The sequence below is a fragment of the Salmo salar genome, chromosome 17, assembly GCF_965601325.2.
Source record: "Salmo salar chromosome 17, fSalSal1, whole genome shotgun sequence".
NCBI lineage: Eukaryota > Metazoa > Chordata > Actinopteri > Salmoniformes > Salmonidae > Salmo > Salmo salar.
In genome coordinates, this window is record NC_138307.1 from 61,654,124 (window position 1) to 61,672,715 (window position 18,592).

General features: G+C 45.8%; 1 protein-coding gene, 1 long non-coding RNA gene and 1 pseudogene across 3 annotated transcripts in view; 2 read left to right on the forward strand and 1 right to left on the reverse strand.

The window, feature by feature from the left end:
- Positions 1–1,354: 1,354 nt before the first annotated feature.
- LOC145861410 (uncharacterized) lies at positions 1,355–2,892 on the forward strand. The gene is made up of 3 exons (XR_014381196.1): positions 1,355–1,500; positions 2,093–2,216; positions 2,745–2,892. It is a non-coding gene; the product is annotated as an uncharacterized LOC145861410 (long non-coding RNA).
- A 4-nt stretch (positions 2,893–2,896) lies between these two features.
- On the forward strand, positions 2,897–15,463 carry LOC106576358 (endoplasmic reticulum-Golgi intermediate compartment protein 2-like; annotated as a pseudogene). Its single transcript, XR_014381195.1, has 9 exons — positions 2,897–3,125; positions 3,240–3,286; positions 3,439–3,542; positions 3,973–4,074; positions 5,740–8,188; positions 8,651–8,783; positions 8,941–9,020; positions 9,148–9,448; positions 15,233–15,463. The product of XR_014381195.1 is annotated as an endoplasmic reticulum-Golgi intermediate compartment protein 2-like (transcript).
- LOC106576356 (fatty acyl-CoA reductase 1) overlaps positions 14,213–18,592 on the reverse strand; it is a 224,490-nt gene continuing 220,110 nt past the window's right edge. The window contains exons 9-12 of the mRNA XM_045699967.2: positions 15,615–15,786; positions 15,219–15,348; positions 14,621–14,748; positions 14,213–14,526 (exon numbers count right to left, since the gene is read on the reverse strand). Coding sequence (XP_045555923.1) covers positions 14,364–14,526; positions 14,621–14,748; positions 15,219–15,348; positions 15,615–15,786 — 593 coding nt within the window. The 3' untranslated portion in view covers positions 14,213–14,363. The remainder of the gene's footprint in view (positions 14,527–14,620; positions 14,749–15,218; positions 15,349–15,614; positions 15,787–18,592) is intronic.

Consider the following 18,592-nt stretch of genomic DNA (forward strand, 5'->3'; position numbering starts at 1 on the left):
AAAGTGCCTAAGGCGGCACTCAGCAGGAAAAGCACTGCCATTGGTTTGGACTCATATGGCCTGGTTCAGAATACAGGAAGCGTGATCAACACAACAAAATGCTCTCCCTGCCTGGTATTTCTCACGGAGCGTGTCTGACGTGCTCTACGTGCTTTGTGGGTAGGGAATAGCAATAGGACTGCCGACCCGTTTGATCTGTGTGAGCTGACAGTGCCCATCCCCCCATAAACCCATCTGTGCAGCTCTGCATAGTCAAGTAGGCTTAATGCATGCAGGGCATGCGGAACTGTGACTGCACCTATGGAATCATGCAGTTATTTGCTGACTTTGGCATGTGCCTGATACTGTATTTATACTAGAGAACCATTTATGAAGCCCTCCTAAGGAGAGACAATGATGCTATTTAGCAGTTGATATTTCATAAACATGCCAATAATTGTCGGATTTTAACATGTGTAAGTGTAACTGAGGTTGAATGTTTAAATAGCCTCGCTACAACTTGATTTGAGGGTGTTGCAGGGTGTTTAGGTCAAAGCCCATCAGTCATGATGGTGTGTATATGGCCTGGGGCATTCCCTGATGTTTCATGACAGCTCCCTGTGGGGAGCCACGCTGCTTTAATGAGCTGTTGTCACCGTAGTCGGCATGTCTGAATAAGCATCAGCCAGGCAGGATACTTCGCCTGCATTGGTCTATTTGAGCAGAATCGCATTAGTGGCAGCCAAGACTGTTCTCAGGGCAGGGCTGGTTGTGATTAGATATTTTCTACTTGCGGCAGAGACAATTTTTGCATTTTAGCTAACCCTAGCCCTAATTCTCATAACCTACTGATGTGAGCTGTTCATGAGCCCAACAATGCCTCTTAATTAATTACAAAGTCTAAACAGCTGGGGTTACTTCAGTTGTGTGTGCCAACATGCAGTCAGAGCAGGCCAATTATAAGGGATGAAGGGATAAAAATATGTTAAAATGGAAAACGGAATTGCAATGTATACTTAATGTTTAAAGTAAAAGGTATGTTGTAAAAACATTATCACACTAATTTATTGTGCAATAGCAAAATACTAGGCATGATATACCTAGGTCTAAAATAGTGAATCTTATACAAATAGTTATCATCCTGTAAACATAAAATAGTTTTGAACTTGATAAACTGATGCTAAATTTGAAATAATGTCCTACATTTTAGGGAACAAGCTTTGAAAGAAGACAAAGAATGCGGCGTGAGAATATTTTCACGGGCTTGAGCGCCATCTGGTGTACAATGCGTAAAATGACAACACATTTAGAGCCATTCGCGAGCTCGTCGACAGGTGGCGGTATTGGAAAAAGACCATTGACAGTTCATATCGCCTAGCGGGTGGTCGTGTTGCTAAGACAAGACAGGACCCTGTAAAGGAAGCTAGAAGCTAACAAACGTATTGTTTCATTAGTTATAATGTTATGAATTGATATCTGCTTTGCAATCAGTTTACCGGAGTATAGACGCATGAAACCAAGGTAAGAAGAGACAATGATGAATGAATGGTTCTGAGACAGCCATGAGCATCTTTGCTAACTTGTAGCTTACGTTGGTGATGCTGGTGTTGTTATGTGGCTGTACGATGTTTACTATCACTAGCCATTGAAGGAAACACTATATAGCCGATTGACGTTGGTGGGCTATTTCAGTTGTTTTGCATAGATAACGTTATTGGCGGTAGTGCTGAGCGATTAATGCTTTTTGAGGTCGGTTCGATTTCGGTTCATTATGAAAAAAAGAATCACAGTTTTCGATTTCGACTTTGGGTTAAATGCAGTAATAACACAGAATAAAACAATGAATACATGTACTATGATGGTGGTAGTGACTGCCCATTACTGCTATCACTTATTAACCATCATATTCACATTACTGTATTTCCGTTGTTTATATTACGTTTTTCTATTTGATGTTTTTATTATTTTATTCTAAGTCATCATCTCATCGCTATAGAGCTGCTGCCTATGCTGTCTGACAAAATCACTGTTTTGTAGTTCTTCAAAGTAAATAAGGCATACTTTTATGACTACTGAATACCAACTATCAATTACTTTGATCATGTATTTTCAGCTAGAGATACCTGGCCAAGCAACAGCTGCTCTCAGTAGAGGTCTCATAATACCCATAAAACCTAGCCATCAAAAGTGACCTTGTCCCAGAGAGATTTACACGGTTAACAAAACGTCACACCAGGGTAAGCCTACGCGAAACACAGACCTTATTTTAAGTGTTTCTAAAGTCCCCTATGGGAAAAATGAATGATGGAAAAATGATTGGAACCATTTCCTTGTTTGACCATTAGGTTTTTATGACTCACACTGTGGTACTCTATATATCCATCCCTTCATGATCATGCATTCTTGTATCTTCCTTAGCAGGTGTAAAAAAAGAAACGGACCTGACAGGTAGATGCAAAATGGATTATGGTCATTGTAGTTAATTACCATGTTTTATGCGCTAAACTATGTAGAATGTTGGCCTGTTGGAAACTACAATACCCTACTACATTGCACAGTTCAGGCTGGATCTCATTTCTCTTCAGAGAAACTGTGCACATTGAACTCACAGAAAAACATTTATAATTAGTTGTTTAAAAACTGAAAAAGCCTAGCCAGGTATGAACGATGTGTGCAGCGATGATGGTGGTAACTTGCATATTGTTTTATTCCTATATTACACAGATTAGAAAAAAACCCATAATTGTATGATTTCTCTTTCCCAGGTTAGGTGTATGAAGGGAGGACGTGGAGAGTGGTCCTGAAGATGAGGCGTCTGTACAGGAAGAAAGCCCTGAGTCTGGTTAAGGAGCTGGATGCCTTCCCCAAGGTCCCAGAGAGCTATGTCGAGACCACAGCCACAGGGGGGGGGGGGGGGGGAGGGGGGGGGGGACAGGTGAGATTCCACTCTCAATACTGCTTACATATGTCTGAATGCTGATTCAATAGCCCCAACTTTGAATGACGTCGCTAATGTTCTTCTCTCGCCCATCCATAGTGTCCTTGATAGCATTCACTGCCATGGCACTGCTGGCCTTCTTTGAGTTCTTTGTGTATCGGGACACCTGGATGAAGTATGAATACGAAGTGGATAAAGATTTTTCAAGGTACATAGAAATGTTGATTTTGTTTCATCATGATAAGATCTTATTTAAGACTGAAATGTGTTTTACTGCCAGTACATTATCTTGGAATCTGACAATATTTTTGTTCATTTACAGTAAATTGAGAATAAACATAGATATTACAGTTGCCATGAAATGCCAACGTAAGTATTCAACCTTATCACACATTATTTATTGGAATCATTCATGAAATGTAGGCCTTCATATTTTGTCCATAATTAATGCATTATGATGTCCTGTATAATTTCCCCCACAACCCCCTGGAGCTAAAGACTGAGTTGGTGTGCTGTTTCAGATGTGGGTGCAGACATTCTGGACCTGGCAGAAGAGTTTTTCTTCCCTGTGTATAAATGTTCAGGTGATTTTTGAGCTGACCCCGCAGCAAAGACTGTGGCACCGGTAAGCAGTTTAGAATGTAACCACTCTCAAATTCATAGACACAGCTATGGATCCAAGGACTGACCATCCATGATATCAAAATGATAATTGTTATTTTTTGTTGTTGAGCCTATACAGTGTTTGTTTACAAGTAAATTGTTTATAAACAAAAGAGTAAAACAAGCTTCTATTTTGGGTTCTGATTGGGTTAGACAGTTAAACTAAGCTCATGAGACTTTTATGTTTTATTCTTAAATAATCAATGGCTATAATAATCAATGTCTATATATCATGAATTTAAAAGTAAAACAATTGAGGTAGTAATGGTAGATTGGTCCTTTAAGCACTTTGTTAATAGTCAGAAAATCTCACTCAACCACATTCCAAAAGAAAAAAAACTATTTTGTCGTCCTTCCTGTATGAAATGAGTAGTTAACCTGTTTCTCCTTAGGACCCTGTTGCTGATGCAGAACAGGTTGAAGGAGGAGCATTCTCTACAGGAGGTCTTGTACAAGAGTGTTCTAAAGGGAGATCCTACGGCCTTGCCCCCTAGGTTAGTAGGCCTGCCTTGCCCCCAAGGTTAGTAGGTGTGCCTTGCCCCCTAGGTTAGTAGGCCTGCCTTGCCCCCAAGGTTAGTAGGTGTGCCTTGCCCCCTAGGTTAGTAGGTGTGCCTTGCCCCCTAGGTTAGTAGGTGTGCCTTGCCCCCAAGGTTAGTAGGCCTGCCTTGCCCCCTAGGTTAGTAGGCCTGCCTTGCCCCCAAGGTTAGTAGGTGTGCCTTGCCCCCTAGGTTAGTAGGTGTGCCTTGCCCCCAAGGTTAGTAGGCCTGCCTTGCCCCCTAGGTTAGTAGGTGTGCCTTGCCCCCAAGGTTAGTAGGCCTGCCTTGCCCCCAAGGTTAGTAGGTGTGCCTTGCCCCTAGGTTAGTAGGTGTGCCTTGCCCCCAAGGTTAGTAGGCCTGCCTTGCCCCCTAGGTTAGTAGGCCTGCCTTGCCCCCAAGGTTAGTAGGTGTGCCTTGCCCCCTAGGTTAGTAGGTGTGCCTTGCCCCCAAGGTTAGTAGGCCTGCCTTGCCCCCTAGGTTAGTAGGTGTGCCTTGCCCCCAAGGTTAGTAGGCCTGCCTTGCCCCCAAGGTTAGTAGGTGTGCCTTGCCCCCTAGGTTAGTAGGCCTGCCTTGCCCCCTAGGTTAGTAGGCCTGCCTTGCCCCCAAGGTTAGTAGGTGTGCCTTGCCCCCTAGGTTAGTAGGTGTGCCTTGCCCCCTAGGTTAGTAGGTGTGCCTTGCCCCCAAGGTTAGTAGGCCTGCCTTGCCCCCTAGGTTAGTAGGCCTGCCTTGCCCCCAAGGTTAGTAGGTGTGCCTTGCCCCCTAGGTTAGTAGGTGTGCCTTGCCCCCAAGGTTAGTAGGCCTGCCTTGCCCCCTAGGTTAGTAGGTGTGCCTTGCCCCCAAGGTTAGTAGGCCTGCCTTGCCCCCAAGGTTAGTAGGCCTGCCTTGCCCCCAAGGTTAGTAGGCCTGCCTTGCCCCCAAGGTTAGTAGGCCTGCCTTGCCCCCAAGGTTAGTAGGCCTGCCTTGCCCCCAAGGTTAGTAGGCCTGCCTTGCCCCCTAGGTTAGTAGGTGTGCCTTGCCCCCTAGGTTAGTAGGTGTGCCTTGCCCCCTAGGTTAGTAGGCCTGCCTTGCCCCCTAGGTTAGTAGGCCTGCCTTGCCCCCTAGGTTAGTAGGTGTGCCTTGCCCCCTAGGTTAGTAGGTGTGCCTTGCCCCCTAGGTTAGTAGGCCTGCCTTGCCCCCAAGGTTAGTAGGCCTGCCTTGCCCCCAAGGTTAGTAGGTGTGCCTTGCCCCCTAGGTTAGTAGGACCTGCCTTGCCCCCAAGGTTAGTAGGACCTGCCTTGCCCCCAAGGTTAGTAGGACCTGCCTTGCCCCCAAGGTTAGTAGGCCTGCCTTGCCCCCAAGGTTAGTAGGCCTGCCTTGCCCCCAAGGTTAGTAGGCCTGCCTTGCCCCCTAGGTTAGTAGGCCTGCCTTGCCCCCTAGGTTAGTAGGCCTGCCTTGCCCCCTAGGTTAGTAGGCCTGCCTTGCCCCCTAGGTTAGTAGGCCTGCCTTGCCCCCTAGGTTAGTAGGCCTGCCCAAGGTTGGTAGGGCTCTCAGGCAAATGCATCACTACTGAGGTTTTGGGAAAATGCATTAAGTACAGATATGTATTCCTACAAAGGTAATAATAGTATGTGTGTGTGTGTTCAGAGAGGGGACCGCCTCAGAGCCCTTAAGTGCCTGTAGGATACATGGGCACGTCAACAAAGTGGCTGGGAACTTCCACATCACAGTGGGAAAGTAAGATACCAGTACACATTTCTATAAGCGTGATATATTTAAGCAATAAGTCACCTCAGGGGTTTGTCATATAGGGCCAATATACCACAGCTGAGGGCTGTTCTAACGCACAACGCAACGTGGAGTGCCTGGACACAGCCCTTAGCCGTGGTATATTGGCCCTATATGACAAACCACTGAGGTGCCTTATTGCTATTATAAACTGGTTACCAATGTAATTAGAGCAGTAAAAATAAATGTTTTGTTATATACGTGACATATGGTCTGATATACCATGGCTTTCAGCCAATGAGAATTCAGGGCTCAAACCACCCAGTTTATAATTAAGCAATAAGGCCCGAGGGGGTGTGGTATATGGCCAATATACCACGGCTAATGACTGTTCTTATGCACGACGCAACACAGAGTGCCTGGATACAGCCCTTAGCCGTGGTACATTGGCCACATACCACAAACCCCTGGAGTGCCTTATTGCTATTATAAACTGGTTACCAACGTAATTAGACCAGTAAATAGTAATGTTTTGTCATACCCATGGTATACAGTCTGATATACCACGGCTTTCAACCAATCAGCATTCAGGGCCCGAACAACAGGGTTATATTTAAGTGCATGTTGTATGTAAATCATTCTTTATGGGTGTCATGGGGGAAAGCTATGTAATACTGCCACAGACTCAGAGATTCATGGAGTTTGTCTCATATGTTAGAAGCTTCCAAGCTCCACAAATTGATGCTGTGAATGATTTATGAGTCTATATGTCTGATGGGAAAAGGGCACTCAACCTATAGAGCACAGTATATTTCTTCTTGATGAAAATGCTCCTCACGCTTCTAACCCTCTGTCTAACCCTCTGTCTAACCCTCTGTCCAACCCTCTGTCCAACCCTCTGTCCAACCCTCTGTCCAACCCTCTGTCTAACCCTCTGTCTAACCCTCTGTCCAACCCTCTGTCCAACCCTCTGTCTAACCCTCTGTCTAACCCTCTGTCCAACCCTCTGTCCAACCCTCTGTCTAACCCTCTGTCCAACCCTCTGTCCAACCCTCTGTCTAACCCTCTGTCCAACCCTCTGTCCAACCCTCTGTCCAACCCTCTGTCCAACCCTCTGTCTAACCCTCTGTCCAACCCTCTGTCTAACCCTCTGTCTAACCCTCTGTCCAACCCTCTGTCCAACCCTCTGTCCAACCCTCTGTCCAACCCTCTGTCCAACCCTCTGTCCAACCCTCTGTCTAACCCTCTGTCTAACCCTCTGTCCAACCCTCTGTCCAACCCTCTGTCTAACCCTCTGTCTAACCCTCTGTCCAACCCTCTGTCTAACCCTCTGTCTAACCCTCTGTCCAACCCTCTGTCCAACCCTCTGTCTAACCCTCTGTCCAACCCTCTGTCCAACCCTCTGTCCAACCCTCTGTCTAACCCTCTGTCCAACCCTCTGTCCAACCCTCTGTCTAACCCTCTGTCCAACCCTCTGTCCAACCCTCTGTCCAACCCTCTGTCCAACCCTCTGTCTAACCCTCTGTCCAACCAACCCTCTGTCTTTCTCAGGCCTATTCATCATCCTCGTGGCCATGCTCATATAGCAGCTTTTGTAGGCCATGACAGTAAGTTCTCTGTCAGCCTGACCAGGAAGGGTGACACTCATTTGCATAAGTTATTCGTTTTTGACAAGGACAACATTAGTACTGTTCTCTGGTTGCTTACATTGCATGTTTCAAGTGATAGATAAGAGCAGTATCTATTCTAATGCAGTGCCAAATAACTATTTTCTCAGAATGATTCACTCCCAAATAGAGGTTTTCACTGTCGCATTCCACCTGACTGCATGTGAGCTGGGTTTCATCAATGCAGTGCAGCGTACAACTTCTCCCATCGGATAGACCATCTGTCTTTCGGAGAAGAGATTTCCGGCATCATCAATCCTCTGGACGGGACAGAGAAAATCACCAGCTACCGTAAATTACTGCTCCTCCTCACTGAGACCAGGAAGTAAACACGTTATGTTCTTATCAAACCTCATTCAGCTGTTACTCAATGTGTAGCTTCCAGCCTATTCTGCTCAGAATGGCGCCATGAGTTTGCAGGGAGAAAATGTAGCTATTTGTATCCGTTTGAAGTGGATTTACTGCAGGCTTGCTTTCATTCACTTGCCGTTCAAAGCAGCCTAGTTTCTCCAGGGGAAAGAACTGAAGCCCCCTATTTCACCTTTTCTAGAAGTATTCTGTGTAGTCTGTCACTAGATGAATGGGGTAAAACGCTTTGCTCTTTGTCTTGTTGTTGCAGATAATGAGCTGTTCCAGTATTTCATTACGGTGGTACCTACCAAACTGCACACGTCCAAGGTGTCGGCAGAGAGACGGAGAGGGTAAGTCCTGATTTAGGCACAGATCTTGTATCAGCCTACCTTCCCCAAATCCTCATATTAACCATCAGGGGGAAAGAAATTCTATTCGATGTTGACCATGATGGAGGATGCTGCAGTGGGTTCAGATGGTTGATGGATCCATCCATCCATCCATCCATCCAGTCCATTCAGCTCCCTCTGCTGGCTGCCAAAAGTTACTTCTAGCTCTGCTGTATAACACCACCACCTGAGACAGTCATAGATTTCTGTCTTACAAACACACATATTCACATACACAAAGGCTAATGCTAGAGAGGGTGTGTGTGTGTGTGTGTGTGTGTGTGTGTGTGTGTGTGTGTGTGTGTGTGTGTGTGTGTGTGTGTGTGTGTGTGTGTGTGTGTGTGTGTGTGTGTGTGTGTGTGTGTAAAGGAGAGAATAACCATAACCCCCTTCCCCACTCTACCTACCCACTGTCTGGTCTAGTAGCGGGTGTCTGGGATCTTTATGAAGTACGACACCAGCTCTCTGATGGTGACGGTCAGTGAGCAGCACATGCCCCTCTGGCAGTTCCTGGTACGACTCTGTGGCATCATCGGGGGCATCTTCTCCACCACAGGTCCAGACAACACTCACTCTTACCACCCAGGGTCATGGGCAGACCTCATACTGTTCATGTCTCACAAATCATTCCACGGCTGCTTTGCCAGCCTGATACTGTGCCACGTTAGAGAAATGCACCCTGAACATCTTCATTGATCTTCTCTCTCCCACAGGCATGATCCATGGCTTTGTTGGCTTCTGTTTCGACATAGTCTGCTGTCGCTTCAAACTAGGCCCATATAAACCTAGAGAGGTGAGCCCAGTCTTCTTTATTGCCAGTATGTTCAAAATGATGGTAAATCCTTACATGTACCGGTTTCCCTTTGTCTCACTGGTAGTAGTGTATTTACACTGTACCTCTACATGTTCTCTATTTCCAGGTGGTTCTCCCAGATCCCCATGTGAACAACCGTGCTGCTCCGCTCCTGACACGTACAGGAGTAGCCCTCTGACCTGCGCTCATACTCACAAAGCTCTCTGAGTAGGAGTGCTGAGCTTGGATCAGTTTCGCCCTTTTGGATCATAAGATTATATGGACAGATCCTAGATCAGCACTCCTACTGTGAGATGTTTTGTGGATATGGGACCTGGAGCCTGCTGCTGATCGTGCACCTACTGTCCCTTCACCTGTGAGGGAATCCAGGAAGGGGGGAATCCAGGAAGAGAAGTCTCCAATCACAAGTATGTGGATTGCTGGGAGTTTGTTTTGAACCAAATAAGAGTAAACTGATTAGGATCTGACAATCATAATTGTTCTATTTATTGTTTTGGACAGTATCCTCATATGACTACCATTATAATATTTATATCCTGTAAGTATATATTTTACACTGGAAAATGGAAAGCGGCTAACTCCCCAGTTTTATCAGGCTTAGTGTGTAAAGGTATTGGGACGTTGGCATCTGTAAGTTAGGCTGAATGAAATCTGATCCTTCTATGTTATCATTCATACCATTAACATGTCATCTTTGTTCTTTTTCTATCTATTTGCACTGTTGTTCAGTATCTGTTTCACATCTGTCAATGGGAGATGTCCTATTAAATGTGTTTTAGTGCACTTCACCACTTCATGTTGTACACTTTACATTCATGTAAATATGTCATTTGGTATCCCACTATCTTCTGGTGATGGTGCATGCTCTTAGCCTGCGCTTACACAGGTAGTCCATTTCGGATATTTCTTCCCACTAATTGGTCTTTTGACCAATCACATCAGATCTTTTCACGTCCAATCTTTTTCAGATCTGATTGGTCAAAAGACCAATTAGTTAAAAAAAGATCAGAATTGGGCTGCCTGTATAAACGCTGCCATGGAAGTAGGCTAAATCTATTTTCTACATGAGGCAGCAGTGTATGAAGCAGAATGATTAGCACACTGACCAATTTGTTGTCTTTTGGTTTATTCGTGTTTTCAGAGCAGGAATAGAGGGTCGTTTAACATTTGCCAATTACATTTGAAAAAGGAAAATTCAACAAAATAAACAAAGTCGTAAGTGTTGCAGTTCACAGAACACTGCCCAGTTAGCTCTGATCTACCTTTTCTGATCTACCCACAGTGCTCTGCTTCCACTATGTATCATAACAAAGACACTGCTTTGTTATCAACATGACAGATGCCAAGATCCATAACAAGCGAGACATTTTGTTCAACTTCATTGTACAGGAAAAGCCATTTTCTCTGGGCATGCATTTGGTTCATAGTCCCTTACTGAATTTAGGAAAGGACGGTCACCATTGTTGCACACCATTACTGGCTCACATAGAAACATGTTTTTCCAGAGTGAGGATTTGGGGTACATTTAGTCAAGACTTCTACCATAGATACTGTATATAGATGTATCATCTCATAAAGTGGACTGCTGCTGTCTACCACAAGTAACACTTCAGATCTAGTCTGGGGAGCTCTGTGGTAGTCAGACTCCTGCAGAATCAACCCTCAGGAATACTACTCTTTTAAGTAGTCTAGAAAAATAATATAGAACTATTTACACATCTCCTAAACTTGTTTATAGATGATACTGTCACCATCTACAGTGCATTCGGAAAGTATTCAGACCCATTGACTTTTTCCACACTAACATTACAGCCTTATTCTAAAATTGATTAAATTGCCCCATAATGACAAAGCAAAAACAGGTCTTTATAAATTTGAGCAAATTTATAAAAACTGAAGTATCACATTTACATAAATATTCATTTACATATATTTACTCAGTACTTTGTTGAAGCACCTTTGGCAGCGATTACAGCCTTGAGTCTTCTTTGGTATGACGCTATAAGTTTGGCACACCTGTATTTGGGGAGTTTCTCCCATTCTGCTCTGCAGATCCTATCAAGCTGTGTCAGGTTGGATGGGGAGCGTCGCTGCACAGCGATGTTCAGGTCTCTAGAGATGTTTGATCGGGTTCAAGTCCGGGCTCTGGCTGGGCCACGGACATTCAGAGACTTGTCCCAAAGCCACTCCTGCATTGTCTTGGCTGTGTGCTTAGGGTTGTTGTCCTGTTGGAAGGTGAACCTTCGCCCCAGTCTGATGTCCTGAGCGCTCTGGAGCAGGTTTTTCATCAAGGATCTCTCTGTACTTTGCTCCGTTCATCTTTCCTTCTATCCTGACTAGTCTCCCAGTCCCTGCTGCTGAAAAACATCTCCACAGCGTAATGCTGCCAGCACCATGCTTCACCGTAGGGATAGTGCCAGATTCCTCCAGACGTGACGATTGCTGGGCAGCCAGCTCTAGAAAGAGTTTTGGTGGTTCCAAACTTCTTCCATTTAAGAATGATGTGTTCTGTGTTCTTGGGGACCTTCAATGCTGCAGATTCCTTTTGGTATCCTTCCCCAGATCTGTGCCTCGACACAATCCTGTCTCAGAGCTCTACGGACAATTCCTTCAACCTCATGGCTTGGTTTTTGCTCTGACATGCACTGTCAACTGTGGGACCTTCGACAGTTGTGTGCCTTTCAAAATCATGTCCAATCAATTGAATTTACCACAGGTGGACTCCAAGTTGTAGAAACAGCTCAAGGATTATCAATGGAAACAGGATGCACCTGAGCTCAATTGAGTCTCATAGCAAATGTCTGAATACTTCATGTAAATAGGGTATTTCTGTTTTTTATTTAATACATTTTCAAAAATGTCTAAACCTGTTTTCGCTTTGGTATTGTGTGTAGATTGAGGAAAAACATTTATTTAACCAATTTTAGAACAAGGCTGTAATGTAACAAAATTTGGAAAAAGTCAAGGGGTCTGAATACTTTCCGAATGCACTGTACCACTTAAGACAAGCCTTAGTTTGACGCAATTATTTATAAAGATGAAAAAATAGTAAACTGCTGTACAAAACAGGCAAAAAGTGGACACCCAGTAAAACAAAAAAATGACTCATATGCGTTATGTCAAACATACCGATGTCAATATTCAGTAGTCGTCAACCAGGTCAAGCGTTAGTAGTACTACAGTAGCGGTCTCCAGTGGTCAAGATTTAGGGCTTCATTAAATCCACATCACAGAAGTTCAGCTTTACAGCATGATTCAAACAAAGGGAATGTTCCTGCTTTTGCAGGCTGCATTCACAGTAAAAGCTGCATGTGTTGGCTCAATTGGAAATGACCTTTTCATTTATATTGCGGAGTCTGTAACGCTTCAACTTTACAGATTGAATAAAGCCCTTAATGTGATCAACACTGAAGTTACTCTCGGATATCCTTAGCTGGCCTCGCTACAGAGTACAGGTTCCCAAATATTCTGTCAGTACAAACCAATACAAGGTAAAAACACATCGCCCATGGAAGAAGAGAGGCCATGGATATCTCAGGATTCACACATTAAGAGTCAATGTACAGAAATTGTCTTTCAGTGGAGGCCTGATATACAGTATTTCAAGTATGCAAAAAAATCCTCTATTCCAAGACATTGTATCTGGGTTGGGGAGGACGTAAACTATGAGCAAAAACGTGGGGAGAGTATACAATGGGTTTATTGTTGCATATGTAATCTGTGGCTTTAAGAAAAGCCGTAGTCAGAAAATAAATAACACTTACGTAGTGGTTTTACTGTATGACGTACAACAGGGTCAGAAGGAACAATGTCTGGTTGAGGAGTGGGGTTGTATCCTGCTGGAGGTCTGAGGGGTGTGGTCTGGTTGAGGAGTGGGGTTGTATCCTGCTGGAGGTCTGAGGGGTGTGGTCTGGTTGAGGAGTGGGGTTGTATCCTGCTGGAGGTCTGAGGGGTGTGGTCTGGTTGAGGAGTGGGGTTGTGTGCTGCTGGGTCTGAGGGGTGAGGTCTGGTTGAGGAGTGGGGTTGTATCCTGCTGGAGGTCTGAGGGGTGTGGTCTGGTTGAGGAGTGGGGTTGTGTGCTGCTGGAGGTCTGAGGGGTGTGGTCTGGTTGAGGAGTGGGGTTGTATCCTGCTGGAGGTCTGAGGGGTGTGGTCTGGTTGAGGAGTGGGGTTGTATCCTGCTGGAGGTCTGAGGGGTGTGGTCTGGTTGAGGAGTGGGGTTGTATCCTGCTGGAGGTCTGAGGGGTGTGGTCTGGTTGAGGAGTGGGGTTGTATCCTGCTGGAGGTCTGAGGGGTGTGGTCTGGTTGAGGAGTGGGGTTGTATCCTGCTGGAGGTCTGAGGGGTGTGGTCTGGTTGAGGAGTGGGGTTGTATCCTGCTGGAGGTCTGAGGGGTGTGGTCTGGTTGAGGAGTGGGGTTGTATCCTGCTGGAGGTCTGAGGGGTGTGGTCTGGTTGAGGAGTGGGGTTGTATCCTGCTGGAGGTCTGAGGGGTGTGGTCTGGTTGAGGAGTGGGGTTGTGTGCTGCTGGGTCTGAGGGGTGTGGTCTGGTTGAGGAGTGGGGTTGTGTGCTGCTGGACGTCTGAGGGGTGAGGTCTGGTTGAGGAGTGGGGTTGTGTGCTGCTGGAGGTCTGAGGGGTGTGGTCTGGTTGAGGAGTGGGGTTGTGTGCTGCTGGAGGTCTGAGGGGTGTGGTCTGGTTGAGGAGTGGGGTTGTATCCTGCTGGAGGTCTGAGGGGTGAGGTCTGGTTGAGGAGTGGGGTTGTGTGCTGCTGGAGGTCTGAGGGGTGAGGTCTGGTTGAGGAGTGGGGTTGTATCCTGCTGGAGGTCTGAGGGGTGTGGTCTGGTTGAGGAGTGGGGTTGTATCCTGCTGGAGGTCTGAGGGGTGTGGTCTGGTTGAGGAGTGGGGTTGTGTGCTGCTGGGTCTGAGGGGTGAGGTCTGGTTGAGGAGTGGGGTTGTGTGCTGCTGGAGGTCTGAGGGGTGTGGTCTGGTTGAGGAGTGGGGTTGTGTGCTGCTGGGTCTGAGGGGTGTGGTCTGGTTGAGGAGTGGGGTTGTGTGCTGCTGGAGGTCTGAGGGGTGAGGTCTGGTTGAGGAGTGGGGTTGTGTGCTGCTGGAGGTCTGAGGGGTGAGGTCTGGTTGAGGAGTGGGGTTGTATCCTGCTGGAGGTCTGAGGGGTGTGGTCTGGTTGAGGAGTGGGGTTGTGTGCTGCTGGGTCTGAGGTCTGGTTGAGGAGTGGGGTTGTGTGCTGCTGGGTCTGAGGTCTGGTTGAGGAGGTGAGCAGGGCGTTCAGCTGGTCAACAGTCAGTTGGTCAACGGTCAGTTGGTCATCAGTTGGTGAGTGTGCTGGAGGCCCTGAAGTAGGAGAGGAACTTGAAGCAGAGGCTGACCACAAAGTACCAGATGTTCCTGGCCATCTGAGAGCGGGCGATGAACACCCTCCAGATGAAGACCAGCAGTAGAGTGTTGAATGTGTAGCGGATGTTCCTCAGCCTGAGGGAGGGAGATGGAAGTACTCTGTCATTTACGTCCTTCTTCAAAATAAGACAGGAACAAACACAGTCAGCCCTGTAAGTAGTCTACTCACTTCCTGAGGTGTTGCCTGGCTGCAGGGATGTCGGACATGTCTTCATTCAGAACGTACTTCTTGGTGCCGATACAGTAGTTCTCTATGTACTCCGGCCAGTTCAGCTGACGCACGTCAAAGTTGAATGTCTGGGAGAGAGAGTTAGGATGTTGATGTGCAGTACGACATGGCTATTATGGTCACATTCTGTCGATTATGAAAACCTTTGGGATATCTATAATTTAACCTTCTGAAATTGAATGATGTAAGTACTTTATTTTACCTTTAACTAGGCAAGTCAGTTAAGAACAAATTCTTATTTTCAATGACGGCCTAGGAACAGTGGGTTTAACTGCCTTGTTCAGTGGCAGAACGACAGATTTGTACCTTGTCAGCTCGGGGATTCGATCTTGCAACCTTTCGGTTACTAGTCCAACGCTCTAAACACTAGGCTACGCTGCCGTATTAGTGACCTTTTGTCTCTAAATCAATGAAGCTGTTTCTTTGAGCTGAAATGATGGCTTGGTGGCATTACTAGGTGAAAAACATACCATTGACTATATACATCAACATGCAGAGATAGTGTGTGCATAGAGGATGGATGCTGAGTCTACTGTACCTTCCTGTCCTCAGGGCTGAGGTGGCTCATCAGCATGTTCATGTTCTCTGAGTTCCACTCCCAGTCCTGTCTGCTGAAGTACTCCAGCAGGCCGATGGCCTTGTGCAGCCGGTTGAAGATACGCATCATCCTACACAGAGAGAGAGGAATGGAGGATCTCCGTCCAAATGTACTGCATGTATATAACACAATTGTAATGTTCGTTTCACTGAAGACTTCATTAAAGATCACTTGTATGCAGCAAACACTGATTTCTTATTTCTTTATGATTACAGATCATTTTATTTTTACATCACACTGTGTTGATTGGGTTGAAAACAAGTAGGTAGTTACATTTTCATAGACCGAACAATGGTCTAATGACAATGCTGATTGTCAGGACATTAGTAATCTTACTGGGGTTTCTGTCCAGACAGTCTCAGGTAGAGGTCGTAGATGAGGGCAGGGAACTTGTGGCTGACCAGGATCCAATACTGGTTCATCAGGTAGTTGGAGGTGATGTTGGCGTTGGGCCTTCTGAAAGCCTGCTCCAGAGGGTTCCTCTTGAAGCTGGACATCACATGGTGCTCTGAGAGAGAATACAAAGGAGTTAAAAATGTGAAGGAATCTGGGGCTTGGAGCTGACAGCTCTATTCTGTTGTGGCATTTTCCGGGGTGTAACGTTAGGGAAGTGCCTCTCACATCTTCCTTAGCCACTATATTAGAGAATTGGAATGGTTCCAGGGGTGTGGTTTTCTGTTGCACTAATGACCTCATTCACAGCAGCTGCACACCTTCCCCACCTGGCTGCAATCAAGGCTGCTCAGACCAAGGTAAAACTGCTGGGGGAACTGCTAGTGAAAGAACCAGTGGGTGACACTGGTGTGAATTTGTTCTTTCTGCTTTCTTTTGAAGACTCGTGACCCACCAGCCTCTAAAGAAGTGAACAGCCTTACGAGGTTAAGTCTTCTCCACAGGAGGAACATCTGGGGTAAGCCCGAGGGTAGCTCTCTCCTGTTGTAGTTTTGTCATTTTGAGGCTTTCCCATTTAATTTATTCCCTGTAACTGTTTTAGTTCTTTAGTTTTCAAGTTGATCTCATCACTTTTGAGACATCTCCACAAGATGAGAGCCAAGTGGAGGAAGAAGCGTATGCGATGGCTGAAGCGTAAAAGGTGGAAAATGAGGCAGAGGTCCAAGTAGACTGGGCCCATCCTCTACAGCTGTGATACCATTCTGGTGGTTGAAGCCTGTGGTCCATGATGTGCCAAGAGCTGAACTACGGTTGTCTGAAGCCAACCTCATTGCACTGGAGTAAAGGACAGATTTTTCATAAGGGATATTTTGCAAATTCTTAACATGCTGTAAGAATTGGAATTCATGAAATGGATGCAACCTCCACAAATGAATACATGTCATACTAAATGGATTGTCTTGGATTTATGTCCAGAATAATAGAAAATGCTCTGAGACCATGTGCCACACTACATATGACCCTTCGAGGAATCAAAGCCACACCCCTGATGTTTCACCGTGCTCCAGCACATTTCTGTGGATCAACTGTCATTAATTGTATTTTTATTAGTTCTAAGATATTAACTCCAAGTAGCACAATATTTTGGCCAGGATTCAATCTGATGGTGATTTGTTGACTATGTGCCATTTAAAGAGAGAACATGCTGTGTTTACCGTGAACGTGGGAACACTGCCTTTACTAGGTGCATAGCTGACAAAGGGTGATGTTATTGAATCCCGGCCACAGTGAATATTCTCCAGCCCCGCTAACAAGAGTTGAAAGATGGTTTTGGTGTTGAGGGTGAGTGTTCCCGGCTAGGGTAAGGTAACACAAATATACATTTTTTTGAAAAAGGGCATCAGCAAGATTAGAACCTGTGACCTTCTGGTCCCTATCCCTAGTCCACTGCGCTAGTAGGGGGGAGGGCAGCACCCTTGTTTTTCCATGTATTTAATGCTGTTCTGTCAAAGTAAACAAACAAAGTAGATTAGAAATGTAATTAGTTAAAAATGTTTGGTAAGGAAAACAAAAGTCGTAGCCAGGATTTGAACTGGCAACCTTTTGGGTCATGTTGAACCACCTCCAACCTACCTCCCTGAAAACATTTATTTTGACTCTCATCTGTAAACTCCACCCACTGACATGTTAGTCTAAGCTCTGCCCACTGAGTTTTCATCCAACCAATCACATTTGTTCTGCCCTAGAAAGTGGAGCTTCCCTCAGAACAAGATTGAGGCCGGGGATCAATTCATGGTGATGTTAAATGGTACATTGTCGGGTGTCTAGTGCGCTGTTCTATAACAAGCCTTGGATTGAATCGCAGCCTGAATGAGAAACTCCTGAGCACTATTCCAGGGCTCCTTCATCGGTTCCTTGGGAGATTCTCTATTGCACAAAATTCTGTCCTCTCCTCAGTGTCAAGTGGTCACGGAGAGTGTCAATTCGTTAGTAAGCTATCAGAGAAGTGTGCTTCTTCACGGATGCTAGCGCCGAAGTGTTTTAAAATGTTCCACACCCCCTTTGAATCAGCTGTTGTTTTCTTGAAGGAGAAAACCAGGCACACATTTAAAACGATACTCAACTTATCCTTTTATCTATAGAATGTATTGCAGAAGTAGCTATATTCGTTTTTATCAATTTGTATTTTGTGATTCCTCCTCTGTAAACGTCATTTGTCTGACGAGCGAGTGAATGACCGTCTCATTTCTTGCAAGAGCGTTTCCCTCCACGTTTCCTCTCCTTACCGCCGCTCCTCAATTATATTGACCTTTTTCAAAACGGGGTGAGAAGAGGACAGTGGAGAAAAGGCGACAAAAACCAATTAAGGTACCAGAACCTCCAACTTCCCTAAGCAGCCCCATGGGCCCCCTAGACCCAGTTTGATTAGCTTGATTCTTAGCTCTTATGTGGTCCGGTAGATTAGTGCCCGCTATCCCAGATTTATAACAGCGAGGCAGAGTGACGAGCCTTAATCCCGCTGCCAGCCATCTGATGTCAATTTCCCAGAGTGAAAGGAGCAGATTCACTAATCTGAGAGCGTAGGGACCCTGGCTGTCGCCCGCTAATCTGAGCCTGACTGATACCCGGCCCGCATGCATCCTTTTCATCTCAGTGGTCCACTGGGATGTACTGTAGATGATGGGCCGGGAGTTGAGCTGCCACAACAACAAAAATGCTGGTGGGGTGATGATTTCATGATGACACTTTGCCTCTATTTGTTATTGTTTGGGCAACTGTGCTTTACTGCTGATGGGAGTTGTCATTTGGGCAGATCCACAGTGGTGAGGTCAAACAGATGGACACAGTGTGGGGGTTCAGATGTAATGTTCTACTAGCTGCCAGAAGGTGGCAGTAGACCCTCGCCACTGTCAAATCCCTGG